The sequence below is a fragment of the Aspergillus pseudoviridinutans genome, assembly GCF_018340605.1.
Source record: "Aspergillus pseudoviridinutans IFM 55266 DNA, scaffold_4, whole genome shotgun sequence".
NCBI lineage: Eukaryota > Fungi > Ascomycota > Eurotiomycetes > Eurotiales > Aspergillaceae > Aspergillus > Aspergillus pseudoviridinutans.
The window spans coordinates 735,231-751,306 of NW_025091284.1; the positions used below are offsets into that span (position 1 = coordinate 735,231).

Below are 16,076 nucleotides of genomic sequence, written 5' to 3' on the forward strand. Positions count from 1 at the left end.
GTCTGAGACCACTCTGTTGAAATGATCTACTTTGCAGCTTTGGAACCACTTCCCAGATGCTATTGCATGCGGTGCACTGGATGTACTAGTTACCGTAACATGCCTAGCTCTATCCAGATATCATGACTTGACTTGTAGGAGATTTTTAACGCGAATCCCGTGCAATGTCCAACTCTCCTCGACTTCTTGCCCAATATGATCGAACAGTAAGCGTAAGGACTTGCGATCTTCCTTATTACAGTTCGGTGGAGGTCTTTCCCAAGGTCTGAGCCAATAACTGGCCTCGACATATGGAGTCGGCACCCACCCATCATAGAACACCCCATACCTTTCCCAAAGTAAGCCGATTCTCATTTCAGACTCCGTCTCGAATGGTACACCATGAGTGCAATCACTAGTTCCAATGCGGAAATGGCGCAGATGAGGCAGCCTCTTTCGGAAAGCGTCGAAGTAATGATACCAACGCTTGTTGTAGGAGTAGTAGTACCCGTACCCTGCCTCCCCATCATCCTCAAGGCGGAGTTCCATCTCGTCTTTTTTGAATGAATACTCGCCCAGCATGTCTTCAAAAAGAGACAGATCATACAGGATCATGCAATCGTCCAGGGACAATTCGGTCAAGGTGGCTCCATGTGAGAGAATCCACTCTAGCTGGGAGTCTTGGAAGAAGGTAAAATTTCCCAGAACAAGGCTTTTGAGATGCGGAAAGTGGACCTCTCTCAGTTCAAGCTTTGGGCGAAACCCAAACCACGTGTCGCAGAAGAGGGTCAGGTGTTCAAGAGAGGACGCGGTTGGTTTCAGCCACACTGACGGAAGTTTTGTAAAAAAGGACTGCGACTCGGGAAATAGACTGAATCTGTCCTGGTTCCAAAGTTCTGCAGGATCTTCTGTTGTGGCAGTATTGTGCTCGCTCACAATGCTTAGGCGAAGAGATCGCAAATCCCGTAGCACTTTAGTCATATTATTACGTATTTCGTCATTTCTGATGTTGATATCCTGCAGATGCTGAATACCCAAGGACTGCAGAGGTACCTTGAGTGAAGCCAGCCATTCAAAGAAGACACTGAGGGCCTTTTTGCGAAAGGCGACTGTCTGAGGAGGTTTGCTAATCCAATGATACCTAGACACGCCGCAACGCTTGTCAAATTGTAACACAGCGTGTTGTACTTTTGACAAGGTCTTAAGGTGTGAAATTCTGTTTTCAAATTCTTTGGGAAAGTAGGCTTCTTCCTCATCATCTGAGTCCTAGTTCTGTAAGCATATACCACTTGTTGGACGGTCAGAGGAGAATACTAACGTATGGATGTTCGTGCGTGTTGATATACACTTTTTTGACCGCATCCCCCAAAGTTGATCCCTTTAAAATTTCGTCCATAATCTCATAGCTGCCCTCGGCGGGATACAGTTTCAAGGTCTCAAACAGCAGCTGAGCAGTGACACACGAGAGAAGGCGACATGTTTGGCGCAAATTCTTCCAAGTTGATGGATCGACGTAAGAGACAATGAGAGTAAGAAGCTCGCTGGGAAGAGCAGTGATATGGACCATGTTGCATGAGAATGCAAGCTACCTGAAAGAAGCAGAGCGGCTTAAGCCTGATTTATATGGCCTTTCAGCTCTGGACTGATTCCATGTCAATGTTTTGAGGATTGCGAAAAAGAAAGGAGAATGTCTTAGATTGGCCGAGAGAAGATGCTTCTTTTACAACATCACGTGGAGGGCCCATCTTGGCACTGTCAATGATGCCCGTCATATATCAAACCACTCTGCCAAAAGGAGTCTAGACAACCATCTCTAGCCGCAGGAATGATGGCAGCAGCAGGGACGACACAGCAGGAAGACAACAATACCCAATTCGGCAGCGCCCTGTGAATACTATGTTGAAGCGTTTCTGACCAATTATCTCCAAGATTTCCCCAGCTGAAGTGTACTGTAGGGAATGAGCTGCGAGTGTGAGATTGAAGAAATCAGTCTGATACATATTCTCAAATCTCCCGTCAAGATGTTTGCTTTAGGGTGTCAATATCCCCTACCATTTCTATCGCGTGCGCTGTTAGCAGTCACCGTGTCGACATGACCTCATACTGATCTCTTTATGAACTTCATCATTTATCATGTAGGCTACTCTGTTCTTCTTCGTCGGCAAGAAGCTCTGAGACAGCATCATGGCTGACTTGAATTTACCAGCAATTTTGACGCAGGATAGCCGCATGCTGATCCTACCATATGAGATTGTCTTACTTGTCGCAGACTTACTTCCGCTTCGATCATGGAATGCTCTTGCGCGAACATGCAGACATTTCTACAATGTCTTCATGCCATCGTTGTATTCCAACGCCGTCAGTATCAAGAACGGCCAAGGTGATGTCTTCAAATGGGGCTGCAGGAAAGGGCCGCCTTGCCACTATTCGCCGGCTCATGGATTACGCACCCAATGGCTACTTCCGCTGCGTTCGTGGGGAGGTTTCCCTCCGCCACGCTGCAAGATCCGGACAAATAGAGATCAATCGTTGGTTATTGGACTCTGGCGTCGACCCCTATTGCACACAAACCAGAAGCGATGACTTCAAGTCATTGGCTTATATAAATAGAGTGGCACCAGTGCTGATTGCAGCCCGGCGTGGACACACTGAGGCTGCCAAGGTATTGCTGGATTCCATGACTGATTTTGACTATGTTCGTTCTCTGGAGTGCGAAAGAATCAAACAGCGCTGCTCGAGTCAATTCTTCGCCGAGGCATAGACGTGGACCAAGAGATGTCCATGGGCAAACGGCATTGTTCCATKCTGTAATATACAAGCACATACCGGTTGTGACGCTCCTATTGGAGTTTGGAGCAGAGATCAATGCGACTGATGCACGCCAGGTCACTCCCCTATATATTGCCGCAGAAAAGGGTGTCGAGGCAGTCGTGGAGCTTTTGCTGCAAAGGGGAGCTCGGATGGACATGATAGGGTATGCAAGGGAGACGTCTCTGCATGCTGCCATATCGGCCAATTCGATCAAGGCCGTCTCTCTTCTGATCGAGCATGGTGCAAATGTGAATGCGATTGACTCATCGCAGGAGACTGCTTTGAAGCGATCACTAAGCGACAGGACCGGACCCGGAATTTTGAAGCTCCTTCTCGATGCAGGAGCGGATTTCACGGTCCCAAACAAACATGGTATCACACCGGTAAAGTGGGTATTCAATAAGAGGGCCAAAGAGAAAGTACGGCTGCTCTTAAACGCAATAGAATCAAGAGGAGTCTCTTCTGACTTGCCAGAATCACCTACTACATTGCTACGTGCTGCTATCGTTGCACAACATGATCTGGCATACCGGCTCTTGGCCCAAGGAGCAGACGTTAATCAACGGGAAAGGGACGAAGGGTGGACCCAATTGATGGAGGCGGCGCAGCAAGAACAAGACGGCCTTTTCGACCTGGTGCTGCAAAAGAGTCTCGATGTCAATTCAGCGGACGGTCGGGGACGGACAGCACTCTCCTTTGCGGCTGAGCACGGCAGCGAACATAAAGTACGTGCATTGCTGAAAAGGAACGCATCTGATCGTGCTCGTTTCTGGTACTTGACGCCTTTGACATATGCTGCCGAAAATCATCATCTTCAAGTGGTATTGCTCCTTCTTAGACAGAAAAAGGGCGTGGATCTTGCTGATGATAGTCTTCGGTCCGCGGTGACGTCTGCGGTTGCCTTTGGTGATGTACAATTCCTAGAGTTAATACAAGAGAAGGGTAAGCTTGACCAACCAGATTGGCGATACGGTGATACGGTACTTCATCACGCAGCAAGTCGTGGAGACCTAGCCGTCGTAAAGTGGCTGCTCAACCAATCTGTCGGTGTTGACACAGCGGGGTGTGATGAGCGAGCGCCCCTTATGCTGGCGGCATGTAGTCGTAATGACGCCGTTGTTGAACAACTTCTGCAGCACGGAGCCCGGATTGACGCCCGAGATGTGGACCGTGCGACTGCCCTTCATTGGGCCTTGCCACGTTGGATCGACCCGTCACTTGAAATTTCCAATTGCGATTCTACTTTGGGCGTTGACCTCAAACGCGGGCTCCCTGGTAACTCGATCATTGTGAAAATGCTTGTCGAAGTAGATGCTGATTTGGAAGCGAAGAACGCAATGGACGAGACTCCCCTGACTTGCGCCGTCATCAATGGATCTGAATCAGCCGTTCGCCTGCTCCTCGAGAAAGGAGTAAATTCCGAATCCTGCGACAAGTCGGGGTCCGTTCCGTTGCTATTTGCGGCTTGGAAGGGTCATACGGCAGTTGTTAGTCTTCTGTTGGAGTATGGCGCAAGGATTGATTCCACCAATGCAGATGGCAACACAGCGTTGATGCTTGCAGCTGATAATGGCCACCACGAAACAATTCTAAGTCTTCTGGCAAGACCTGCCGAAATCAACCGCGTCAATCATGCTCACCGAGCCGCTTTGTCATGCGCCGCAGAGAAAGGCCACGACAAGGCTGTCGAGATCTTGCTGCGGTATGGCGCGGAAGTCGACTTGCCAGATCATACAGGTCGAACTCCGCTTCTTTGCGCTGCGCAAAATAAACATGAGCGGTGCGTCGAGCTCCTTGTCCAAGGAAGCGCTGATGTTACGAGAGGGGACATCGAGGGCCGAACACCGCTCTGGTGGGCATCGAGGAGGGATCAGAGAAGCTCACGGAAGAGTCATGATGCGGCTATTCGAATACTCTATGACCGCCATCCCGCTGCGCGCTCCTGAGGATAACATGACCGAGGCCTTGCATCGAATAAAGCTAACACCCGACCGAAGTCCGAATCATGCATTCTAAGACTGAAACTGTTGATCGAGGGCAGATGATCGCAGGCATAACATCAGACCTGCATATGCTGACTCTACCACGCGATCGGGGTAGGATGTCCTTTTATTGTCTGCAGTACCTGATCTCCTCCCGCGGAGTTGACACTCAAAGCGTGGGACGGAGACGCTTCGTGTAATTGGCTGGTTTTTGTTCGTAATTACCGTAATGCATGGTAATGCCCACCAGGCAGCGACAACAAGCCTTTCGAAGCTTTTTGATCATCCAATAGGTCTCGTTTTATTTTAGACATACCCCACTTGGACCACCACACTGAACTTGGCTATCAACCAATCACAGGATCATTCCACTTTGCTTTGTAAAATTGAATTTTCGAGAATTTGGTACCTGAATGGATTTCTCTTCAGTCTTTTCCATGGTTTTCTCAAACAGATAAACATATATCAGTAATGAACCATAAAATACTTAGCAGGGAAAGACTGGCAACCGTACCGACTACCGACATTTAGATCACAAAACTTTTTGATGGCTGGATAGCATACGTGAGCATACGTCGGCTCGACACGCGGCGGGTCCTATTATTGGAGATAGTCCCACTCCAAGGTCTCGGCTATCAAACTGTTTACCCACCTAGCTCCACAGTCGTCCAATAGTGGTGCGTGGCTTCATCGATTCATTTCAGTATCTTACGTAGCTGCAGGGAATGGCGTTTGACAGATTAGTCTCCTGGCACCAGGCTCATTTCATGGCTACTTTGTTCTTCTTATCAGGATTTCTCCGCCTTGGACTTCCGTCCTGCGGTGACTTCGCATCAGGAGAACATCGCCATGCGCTTACAATCATTACCACGGTTGGGGTGGAATGCCCTCTGGACAACACTGTTTTTTACATCGTTGGCACAGGCGATCGATGTCAATATCAACGATGAGCGTATGCGTCGTTATCCAAAACTCGCTTTCCCGGACTAACACCGCCATAGAATCCATCAAAAATGCTGCCAGCACTGCTGCTTACGGCGCGATGAGCTACTACCATGGCAACGAGTCCGGACAGATTCCTGGTGCATTTCCGACCAAATGGTGGGAGGGTAGTGCCCTATTCATGGCGATGCTGCAATACCAGTACTTTACTGGCGACCAGACCTACAACAGCGAAGTGAGCTTGGGTTTGCAATGGCAAGCTGGAGAGGGCGACTACATGCCCTCCAACTACAGTAGCTACTTGGTAAGCACCCAGTGAACAAATGCAAGGCACAATGCATCTGACCAGCCAAGGGAAACGACGATCAAATGTTCTGGGGTCTAGCGGCCATGCTCGCCGCCGAGATACAATTTCCCGATCGCTCTGAGGGTTACTCCTGGCTTTCCCTCGCACAAGGTGTTTACAACACGCAGGTCGATCGGTGGGATACGTCAACATGCGGAGGAGGCTTGAGGTGGCAGATCTATACGTACCAAGCAGGGTATACAATGAAGAACGCCATCTCCAACGGGGGTTTGTTCCAGCTAGCTGCCCGCCTTGCGCGTTACACCAACAACAACACATATTACGAATGGGCCGAGAAAGTATGGGACTGGAGTTGTTCGTCGCCTCTGCTCAACAACAAGACGTGGACCGTCGCCGATTCGACCGGCATCGAGGACGGTTGTAAGAGTCAGGGCAATAATCAATGGTCCTACAACTACGGGACCTACCTCATGGGCGCGGCATACATGTGGAATTACGTACGTTCCCCGGAGTCAACCAGAGAATATATCAGAAACTAACGAGTTAGACCAACGGAACCAACACGAAGTGGGCAACTGCCGTCGATGGCCTCCTCAATAACACCCTGGACCTATTCTTCCCCACCAGTTACGGCGGCAACATCATGTCCGAGGTCCTCTGCGAGCCGAACGAAGTCTGCAACGACAACGAGATCCTCTTCAAAGGCCTAGTCACCTCCTGGCTGGCGTTTACCGCTCTTCTGGTCCCCTCCACCTACGACAGAATTCTCCCCAAGCTTCAGGGTTCAGCCGCGGCGGCTGCCGCAACCTGCACGGGCAACGGCAACAATTCCTGCGGAGTGCGATGGTATACTTCCAAGTGGGATGGATGGACGGGTATGGAGGAGCAAATCAGCGTCACAGACGTCTTGTCAGTCAACCTTATCACCACGAAACACAGTGGACCAGTCACCTCGACAACTGGCGGGAACAGCACCAGCGACCCGACTGCAGGCTCGGGAGATAAATCGGCACAGACCACCCCCACCAGCAAGATCACCACGGGTGATAAGGCGGGTGCTAGCATCTTGACTATTGGCTTCGCGGTGGGATGGTTGGGCCTGATAGCTTTTATGGTCATTGGGGGGTAATGATGATCCTTTAGGTTTGGCGTCTTCATGTAATTTTTATCACCATCATGGTGTTCTCATATTTCTGTACATAGTAGATAGATCATTGATAATGCAGTCGAAGCTCTGAACTCCGTGATTGACCGGTGTCAGGCAACAGAGAGCCAGATCGCTTGAGTGTTGATAGGAGCTTCTGATTTGTGACAAGCAGATAAATATATGCAATGAAAAGTCATTTCTAGATATTAGTAGATGTCGTTCTACCTTGCTCATTATGCTCAAAATTCGAGTGTCGCTTATTGCCTATATCTCCTGGCGACAGTGAAATCAATACTCGATAGATAAGCCTAGACCGCCAACAACATCTGTCCCGCATCATGAGATCATCATTTCAGTTAAATCCCGATCGGGACACAATTATAGGTAGCTTCTATTTCTGCCGTGTCGACATGATGTCAGCGATGGCATTCGATTCGCCGAGAAGATATGATGAGGTCGCCTCCCCGCATTCTCCAGAATGGTTCCGCAAAGTGTATATTCCCACGAGGAATTAAATAGGCCGACCGCACCTCACATCAGACAAAATAATCATCCATGGCCAATACAAATTAAATCATGATGCTCCGAAATCTCATCCGAACAGCACAAACCCCCATCCGACCCCTCCTCTACAGACCCATTCTCACCCGCTCCCTCCGAATCCAGGGCCAACCCACCCCTCAGGCCGCAAGCGAACTCGACCGCCAAAGCCTCCACCCAGAAAGAGCCGAAAACACCCAGTCTGGAACCGACGACGAAGTCGCACGGCACACATCCTCCTATGACCCCTCGACCACCACCCCGGAGATGGAATCGCAGGCAATCGAGGCCGAATGCAAGCTCCTCGGCGAGATCGACCCGCTGTTCTTCAGCGCTGCGCACCGCGAGGTGAGCGCGCTGCTGGATCCGAAGCTGGAGGTGGCGGTGCATACGATTGAGCACTTGAGTCCGAGTGCGAAGGGGTGGACGAGGAAGCATAAGGAGGTGAGAATCAGTAAGGTTCCTGGGCATGGGAGTCCGGATCAGTTTGAGAGGTTGTTGAAGGGGTTGAGGGATATTCAGAAGAGAGGGGGTAGTGGCGGGTCGGCGGTAGCTACTTGAAACCAGGTATGTATGGCCGCGTTGAAGTTGCGTTATCTCCAGTGACATGGTCAGGTCCTCTGCTAGTGGGCTGTTTTGTGATAGTATGCAATAACGGAGTTTGGGTTTCAAAAGGTAGTTGAAATGAATTCAACTCTATCATTATGTATATAGTCTATGTGCTGATCATAATGAACTAGTGTGCAAGTTCCTGGTACAATTAGTAAAGAACAGCAGAATTTATAGTGGGCACTTACACTTGCAAATTTGCTCCTGGCCCGAATCTTTGGTCCAAACAGTAGAAGGACCCAGGGGACGATACACAGCAACGCTCCCTGTCAAGATCAGCATCGACCCCTTCTTCACAGATACGGAAACTTACAATTCCACCGAGTAGACTGGAAGCACCCGGATATCCCAGATTCGTAAACATGGCGTTGGTTACCAGCGGAAAGACACCGCCGAGGAGATTCCGACCTGTCATCACGTTAGTACTAAGAACAAAAGAGCAGGAAACTGAACCTACAGCAAGATTGGGCAGCAATCGCCGAACTGGCATATCGGTGATAGGTGTCTGCCAAATAATTAAAGGTTGCTAGGTAAACTGAGAAGATGCCCATGGTAGCGCATCCAACTGCTATCGTTGGGACAACCCACGGGATGGAGGAGTAAGACGTCCATCCGAACCAGAACAAACCGATGGGCATGAGCAGGGACTGGATGCAGACGAAGTAGAGTCGTCGCTCGGCTGATTTGGGGAGAGTGACGAAGCGTCGTGCGATGCTTTCTTGGTAGATGCTAATGATGGTTATGATGATGACACCAACACACATGGCTGGAAGTTGTCAGCGAGAGATATATCTGGTGATAGTGGGCGACATACAAGTAAAGACGGCGCCGCTTTGCTCAACGTTGAAGCCGTGGTTGGTCTTGAAGACAAGCGGTACGGAGCCAAATTGGAGATATAGAACTGCCCAGCTGAAGGATACCCACAGAGAGAAAAAGAACACGGTTGGCTCGGTCAGAAGTAAGTCTTGTTCCCGGGTTAGCATGGCGCTCGACGGATAGTAGATGGATGGCGACTCACGGAATGGTCGATAACACGAGATACTGATCATCTGAGCCAAAGATGCCCTCTCCTCATCACTCTTCACTTTCCACCGTATACGCTTGACCGTCTCCTTATCCGACATGATGACTCCGTAATGGCCAGCACTCTCGAGTTGGTCGTAGTACGTATTGACTGCTTTTGCCTTCCGACTCAAAAGCACACTGCCTCGGGTTTCTTTGAAGAAGAAAAAGATGATAACAACAAAGACGGCCGAGACAATGGCATGAGAGTACCAAACCCATCGCCATGTAGTGTGCTGCACAACGGCGCCAGCAAGCATCGGGGCCAGTCCAGTACCAAAAAGGGCAGCCCCGGAGAACAGTGCCATGGGGGTATTCCGGTCTTCTGCGTGGTAAATATCGCTGATCACGCCTCCCACCATGGTTGAGAATGTCGCTGCGGCCGTCAGTAAGCTGCGATAAAAGAATTTCCTGGTGCGAGAGTTGACATACATCCACCTACACCCTGGAAGAATCGTGCCACAAGCATTCCTCCAAAGGAGTGAGTGCCTCCACAGGCAATGATGCATGCTTTGAACGCAGATGATTAGCATCGGGAAATGTTTGACCATCATCGATGAGAAACAGCATACCGACAAAAAGAATTCCACTAGCAATGAAAATTGGCCTTCTTCCGTTGATTTCTGAAAACGGAGCCAGTACCATGGGCGCCAACGCAAATCCAACGCAGAACAAAGTGATGCCCAGGTTATAGACAACCGGGCTAATTCCCCATTCCTCGGTCAGTTCAGCCGACGACGGACTGATTTCGCCAGCTGAGTAACCCGCCAATGCTGTAACTGCACAGGAGATCCATGTCATCATGGACTTGCGCCATTTCGGCCATAAAAACGGACTGGAATACTTCTTGAGATCTGGACATTCTGGGGCGGGTGACTGGCCTGGTCCGGGAGGTGATGTGATGAATGGTGTCGGTAGAGGCGTGTCCAACTCTAGGTATAGATATTCCACTTCTTGGTCGCGAGCGTCCTTTTCGGGCTCGCTGTCCATGGTTGTATGATAAAGGACGCTAGATGTTAAATCACTTATAGGAGTCCACACTGTTGAGATGTTGCCTGGTTTCCTGCGCCATACACCTCTGGAAGTTGACAGTTTGGACAAGCTTCGAGTGATATAACAACAAATGACGCACAGGTTATCCTATCGTTTTGTGAGTTGTGAAAACTCGATCCGTTTGCCATTAGTTGGAGAAAATTGGAGATGATGCCTCTACGGACTGCCAAAAAAGGCACCAAAGTTGCTATTCTTGCGCTTGGTAGATTCGAAGAACCTGTCATATGTGCGATGCCATTGACATTCTCGAGATTCGACTAAGCTAATTGGGTGATTATCTTCCTTTGCAAGTTTTCACCACTGTGATGCCCTACTCAATTCAAATTTGATCTTTTCATTATTAATTGCTCCACCTTCTCCAATTCGGTTGCGGATGCAAGAAGGCGCAATTCGGAGAAGGGCGCGTTCTGACTCATCTCCACATTGTATGCATGTCACGGAATTGGACAGTGACAGTTCAAAATCCTGGACAAACATAGGCGCGCAAAATGTGATCGTTTGCATATTATACCATTACCTTCGTCCTTCCCATCTTTACTGTTCGAGGACTTGCTGTCAACAGGCAGCCTCATGTAGAGATCACTTAATTTCTTAACCGAGAGTAAAGACCGAGATGCCGGTTCCGCATCCGGTCCCGCATCACGCCTTAGGTAAGCCTCTGAGGCAAGACCATTTGGAAAGACTGGTCAGTCTCGCCTTGCAAGTATCATGTTCCTTATCGATTTCATCCAGTAGCATCGGTGTCGCACGATTGCTGTCATTCTCTGATGCTCACAAGCCAATTTCACTGCACCTCTTTTGGCCCGCAGTGTGTTGGCGATCGTCATCTGCAGCGACCGGGGAGGAGCACACGGAGCCGATGCCGGCTCTTGTTTCTTGGCATTGCTGACGCCTTCAGAGATCTCCAGATTGGAGAGTGACGCAACGCTATTCAGGAACATAAGAACACCGACAATCGCATCGCGATGGAAAATGGTCAAGGCTGCCCGGACTTTTCAATGCCAGCGATGTTCCCGGACGTTTGCTCGGCTGGAGCATCTCCAGCGTCATGATCGGTCGCGTGAGTCGCTTCCCCGATCCCTCTTCTCCAAATCTACTGACCGCTTCTGTAGACACCAAAGAGAAGCCGTATGTCTGCGACAAGTGTCCAAAATCGTTCACTCGCAAGTAAGTACCGCATTGAGCAGCAAGAGGGTCGGAAAAAGAGAATATACTAAGTGCTTAGGGATCTCTTGACCCGCCATGAGCGATTGTCCCATAGTTCACCTTCCGGTAACCGCGAGACCGACAATGGCAACCATCCAACGCCGGCACCATCATCCACTGACCATGTGTTGGATGGGCTGAATATCCTTGCGTCCGCCGTGGCGGATCGTACCGTGCCCACTACTCATGGACCTCCTCGCGGGCCGCATCAGCATCCACTCTCGGCCAGCCAAGGTTCATTTTCTTCCGGTCGGCCGGCAGCCGCGGATCAGACGCCTCTCGCCGGCCATTCTTTACAATCAGCGCATTCCCCCAGCGCAGCCGAAGCGACTGCTGGTTTTGGTGAAACTCTCTCTGGATACACTACATCCAACGCATACGACGGTGACGACTTCACGTCTTTCCTTGACAGCATTCCTCTTCCCAGCCACCCTTACTCGCCGACCTATCAGCCCCTACCTGTATTTCCCGCGTGGAACTTTGATTCGACTTCGGATTACGATCATTCAATTGACCGAACAGGCACGGCGGACGCAGCAGTGACACCGAACTCGGTACTTCCTCGTCATGGGACGCAGTTGCCCTCTCTTCAGCCCGAGAGCCCGCAAACCTCCCATAGAGTGCGACAGCCGAAGGGGGCCATCTTTGTCACAACACAGTGTCGCGATAGGATAATTACGCTGCTCGCTGATTACGCCAATGTTCTACCAGATCCTTACATTCCGTCTCGACACGCTTTGTCCCGATGCCTTACAGGGTATCTGTCTGGATATCACGATCATTACCCATTCATGCACATCCCTACCTTGGACATTGAAAATGTGAGCTTGCCGCTGTTTCTTTCCATGGCAGCATTAGGCGCTCGGTACTGTCGGGAACCAGATACAAGTTTGAGTCTGTATCGAATCGCAAGGACCGTTACCATGGAACATGTTCGGAGGACGTATCAGTTTCCCGGGACCGGTCAATTTTCCGAAAAGTTTAGACTTTCGACTCCTGGGACTCCTGAAAGCCAAGATCTACTCGAAACTATCCAGGCATTATTGCTGCTCCATTCAGTCTCATCATGGTTCAAATGCGACCCGTCCCATCACGAATCCCTCTTCATGCGGAGTTTTATGGAGACAATGCTCCGAAAGGGAGGACTGAACGAGTTGCCTGAGCTGGATGGCTCATGGGAAAGCTGGATACGCCGGGAGTGCGTGAAGAGGACCTCACTCATTGTTTTCTGCTATCTCAATATCCTCACCATTGTCTTCGATATCACACCACTCATCCTCACCGAGGAAATCAGTATGGATCTCCCATGCAGCGAAAAGGAATGGCATGCCGCAAGTGCCGTTGCTTGGATGCAAGAACGCAGTCAAACACCACCGGAACCAAAGCTGCAAGACGCGCTCTCGTCTCTTTTCACTCATCCTACCACACCAAAGGCAAACCTGGAGAGCTTCTCCTCTTTGGGTGGATATGTACTGATCCACGCCATTTTACAGGATATCTGGCTCCTCCAAAAGGCACGTCGCCTGCATTTATCGAGAAACAGCTCATTATCTACAGCAGAAACCTTAGCGCTTGAACAAGCGCTAGAACAATGGTGCCAATGCTGGGAGCGCAACCAGGAATCCTCCATAGATCCATTTAACCCTCATGGGCCTCTCTCTTTCACGTCCACCGCCCTCCTTCGTCTAGCCTACATTCGCCTCAACGCGGACTTTACCTCCGCACGGCGTCTGCAAACGTGGGATCCGAGCCAGATTGCGCAATCCCTGCGCCAGAACCTTTCCGTGCAGCGGGGCGACCGGCTGACACGGGCCGCCTTGCACTGCACTCATGCTCTGAGCACGCCCATCAAGCTCGGGATTAACTACGTAGCACACACCCTGGTTACCTCCTGGTCGAACCAATACGCACTGTGTTCGTTGGAATGCGCGGTGCTATTGGCGAAATGGCTCGAGAAGGTGACGGTGCCGAATCCTGATCCCGCCTTGACGGAACAGGAAAATAAGCTTCTAGAGTTTGTGATCGAGATGGTTATGGAGACACAGCATGGAACCAGTCGGGAATGGTTGTTGGAGAACAATACTCGGCTGAGTGCAATTGTCACTCGCCTTTGGGGCAGATTGTTTACGACGGATCATATCTGGGAGGTGGTCAATCTGATAGGGCAGTCTTTGAGTCGGTATGCCGACATTCTAGAAGGAGTTTCAGGATAAATTTCAGTCTGCGTTGTCCTTTGTAAACCATTTTTTAGCATCGAAACTATCATTAGCGACGAGTCGTTGACTGCAAGACGCCAGCGAAGTTTCCACTTGCATCTAGCCGAGCTAAAGCGAGCCAAACACCAAGAATATTCAGACAAACGCGGATTACGAGACGGAACTGATAAGAAAAATGGGATATTATGACTCAATTGCACACTGGATTGTGTTCCGCCATGCCTGGACGTAATGCCAAGACATTATCGTGATGGCGTGATTTGATACCATCATGGTCAATTATTGAAAACTTTGAGTATTTATTCTTTCGACCAGATCTGACTTTGCTGGATATTCTCACTATAGCAATCGTCGATTCTTCATCGTCCTGCAGCAGCACGCGAAGACCGTTGGCCATGTCCGCTGCAACGGAAGTCGACTTTTCCCAAAGCCTGCGGGATGACAAAGCTCCAGCTGTCCAAGCAACACAGGACAAGCTCCCCACACAAGGCGATGCAGCTTTACAACTACTCGCAGGAAGGGGCACGGAGAATGGAGCTCTAGACCCTGAAGCCTCGCGCCGCCTCGTCCGCAAGATCGACCTGTACGTGATGCCATTGATCTGCATCGTCTACTTCTGCCAATACCTAGACAAGATCGCAATCAGCTACGCCAGCGTGACAGGCATCAAACAATCCGCAAACCTTCACGGCAATCAGTTCAATTGGATCTCCAGCATCTTCTTCTTCGGCCAGCTCACCTTCCAATTTCCCACCATGCGGCTCATCCAGGCCTTCCCGCTGGCCCGGTACGTCGCCACCAACGTCACCATCTGGGGCATCATTCTCGCCTGCATGGCAGCTTGCAAGTCCTTTGCCTCGCTGATGGTCTGTCGTACACTTCTGGGCTGCGCGGAGGCCGCGATCGTCCCGGCGTGGGTGGTCTTCACGTCGCAGTGGTATCGCAAGGAGGAACAGGCGTTCCGGGTTGGACTGTGGTTCTCCATGTGCGGCTGGGCGCAGATGTTCGGCGGGTACGTTGCATATGGGGTAGCGACTCATGTTGGCAGTGATCCGCACGCTGCGCTGAAAGGATGGCAGGTTATCTTTCTCATTTTGGGAGTCTTTACCTCACTGGTGGGGGTGCTTTTCTTCTTTATCTTGCCAGATTCGCCCGTCACGGCGGGGTTCCTGACCCCCGAGGAGAAGGCGCTGCATGCGGAGCGTCTTCGTGGTAACGAGCAGGGTATTGGGAGCTCGGTGTTCAAGAGAGAGCAGTTCTACGAGGCGCTTAGAGATCCCAAGACATGGCTATATTCGTTCTGGGTCTTTGCCGCGAATATTCCCAACTCGATCGCTACCAGCTTCGGCAATATCCTCGTCACCGGGATGGGTTACTCGGCCACGCAGAGTCTGCTGCTCGTGACACCGTTGGGCGCGTATGAAGTAGTCGTTCTGGTTGGATTGACGTATCTGGCTATGCGCACGGACCAGCGCCTGCTGTGGTGTATCGCCGGGCATATCCCGAGCATCGTGGGTGCGATCCTCATGGCTACGACGAATAAAGCGCCCGCCTTGGTCGGGTATTATCTGTCTGGTGGTATCCCCATCGGATGGACGACTATTCTGGGGCTGACGAGTACCAATGTCGCCGGGTCGACGAAGAAGATCACCGTCTCGTGCATCCAGACCATCGCGTATACAGTGGGTAACATCATATCGCCGCAGACGTTTCAGCAAAAGGACGCGCCGAGGTATCTGCCGGCAAAGATCTCTATTGTGATTCTGTATGTTCTTATCACTGTGGACTTGTGTCTGATCCGGTGGTTGGCGATCCGGGAGAATAAGAAACGGGATGCCGAAAGGGAAGCGCTGGGGGATGCCTACGTGGTGGAAAAGGACCATGAGTTTCTGGATCGGACTGATTTCGAGAATCGCGAGTTTAGATATGCGATTTAGATGATAGACGATCATAATGAACCATGTCGAGCTAATGATTTGACATGATAATAGACCAATGGGCCTTGTCCTGCAGCATGGCTAGAATAGGCAGGTAGACATACCAGTAGCTCTAATTCATGATTCTATTGCCGCAGACCTATCACTGATGCTTCGCCCCCAAGCGTTATTCTGCGTAGACCCTCCTTCGCGAGGCCTTGGCCCCAGCGCCTGCCATCATGATGGTGAGCACCAGTAAAAACTCTAATTTGTAAACATTACTCCCATAAGCTTTGTCACAGAGGG

General features: G+C 50.6%; 7 protein-coding genes across 7 annotated transcripts; 5 read left to right on the forward strand and 2 right to left on the reverse strand.

The window, feature by feature from the left end:
• Window positions 1-120: 120 nt before the first annotated feature.
• Window positions 121-1,546, reverse strand: Asppvi_005692 (F-box protein; the record flags this gene model as incomplete). The annotated part of the gene is made up of 2 exons (XM_043301607.1): window positions 121-1,245; window positions 1,298-1,546. The coding sequence occupies 2 exons, from the start codon at window positions 1,544-1,546 to the stop codon at window positions 121-123; spliced, it is 1,374 nt and encodes a 457-aa protein (XP_043157542.1).
• Window positions 1,547-2,362: 816 nt separating this feature from the next.
• On the forward strand, window positions 2,363-4,736 carry Asppvi_005693 (uncharacterized protein; the record flags this gene model as incomplete). Its single annotated transcript, XM_043301608.1, has 2 exons — window positions 2,363-2,674; window positions 2,865-4,736. 2 exons carry the CDS (start codon window positions 2,363-2,365, stop codon window positions 4,734-4,736), a joined length of 2,184 nt encoding a protein of 727 aa, XP_043157543.1.
• Window positions 4,737-5,621: 885 nt separating this feature from the next.
• Window positions 5,622-7,150, forward strand: Asppvi_005694 (glycoside hydrolase family 76 protein; the record flags this gene model as incomplete). The annotated part of the gene is made up of 4 exons (XM_043301609.1): window positions 5,622-5,724; window positions 5,774-6,018; window positions 6,069-6,518; window positions 6,569-7,150. The coding sequence occupies 4 exons, from the start codon at window positions 5,622-5,624 to the stop codon at window positions 7,148-7,150; spliced, it is 1,380 nt and encodes a 459-aa protein (XP_043157544.1).
• A 594-nt stretch (window positions 7,151-7,744) lies between these two features.
• On the forward strand, window positions 7,745-8,269 carry Asppvi_005695 (uncharacterized protein; the record flags this gene model as incomplete). The annotated part of the gene is made up of 1 exon (XM_043301610.1): window positions 7,745-8,269. The coding sequence occupies one exon, from the start codon at window positions 7,745-7,747 to the stop codon at window positions 8,267-8,269; it is 525 nt and encodes a 174-aa protein (XP_043157545.1).
• Window positions 8,270-8,444: 175 nt separating this feature from the next.
• On the reverse strand, window positions 8,445-10,369 carry Asppvi_005696 (uncharacterized protein; the record flags this gene model as incomplete). Its single annotated transcript, XM_043301611.1, has 7 exons — window positions 8,445-8,459; window positions 8,506-8,583; window positions 8,631-8,725; window positions 8,775-9,083; window positions 9,132-9,755; window positions 9,812-9,889; window positions 9,952-10,369. The coding sequence occupies 7 exons, from the start codon at window positions 10,367-10,369 to the stop codon at window positions 8,445-8,447; spliced, it is 1,617 nt and encodes a 538-aa protein (XP_043157546.1).
• A 1,035-nt stretch (window positions 10,370-11,404) lies between these two features.
• Asppvi_005697 (transcription factor domain-containing protein) lies at window positions 11,405-13,851 on the forward strand (the record flags this gene model as incomplete). The annotated part of the gene is made up of 3 exons (XM_043301612.1): window positions 11,405-11,492; window positions 11,545-11,599; window positions 11,658-13,851. 3 exons carry the CDS (start codon window positions 11,405-11,407, stop codon window positions 13,849-13,851), a joined length of 2,337 nt encoding a protein of 778 aa, XP_043157547.1.
• Window positions 13,852-14,249: 398 nt separating this feature from the next.
• Window positions 14,250-15,791, forward strand: Asppvi_005698 (allantoate permease family MFS transporter; the record flags this gene model as incomplete). The annotated part of the gene is made up of 1 exon (XM_043301613.1): window positions 14,250-15,791. One exon carries the CDS (start codon window positions 14,250-14,252, stop codon window positions 15,789-15,791), a length of 1,542 nt encoding a protein of 513 aa, XP_043157548.1.
• Between the last annotated feature and the right edge of the window lie 285 nt (window positions 15,792-16,076).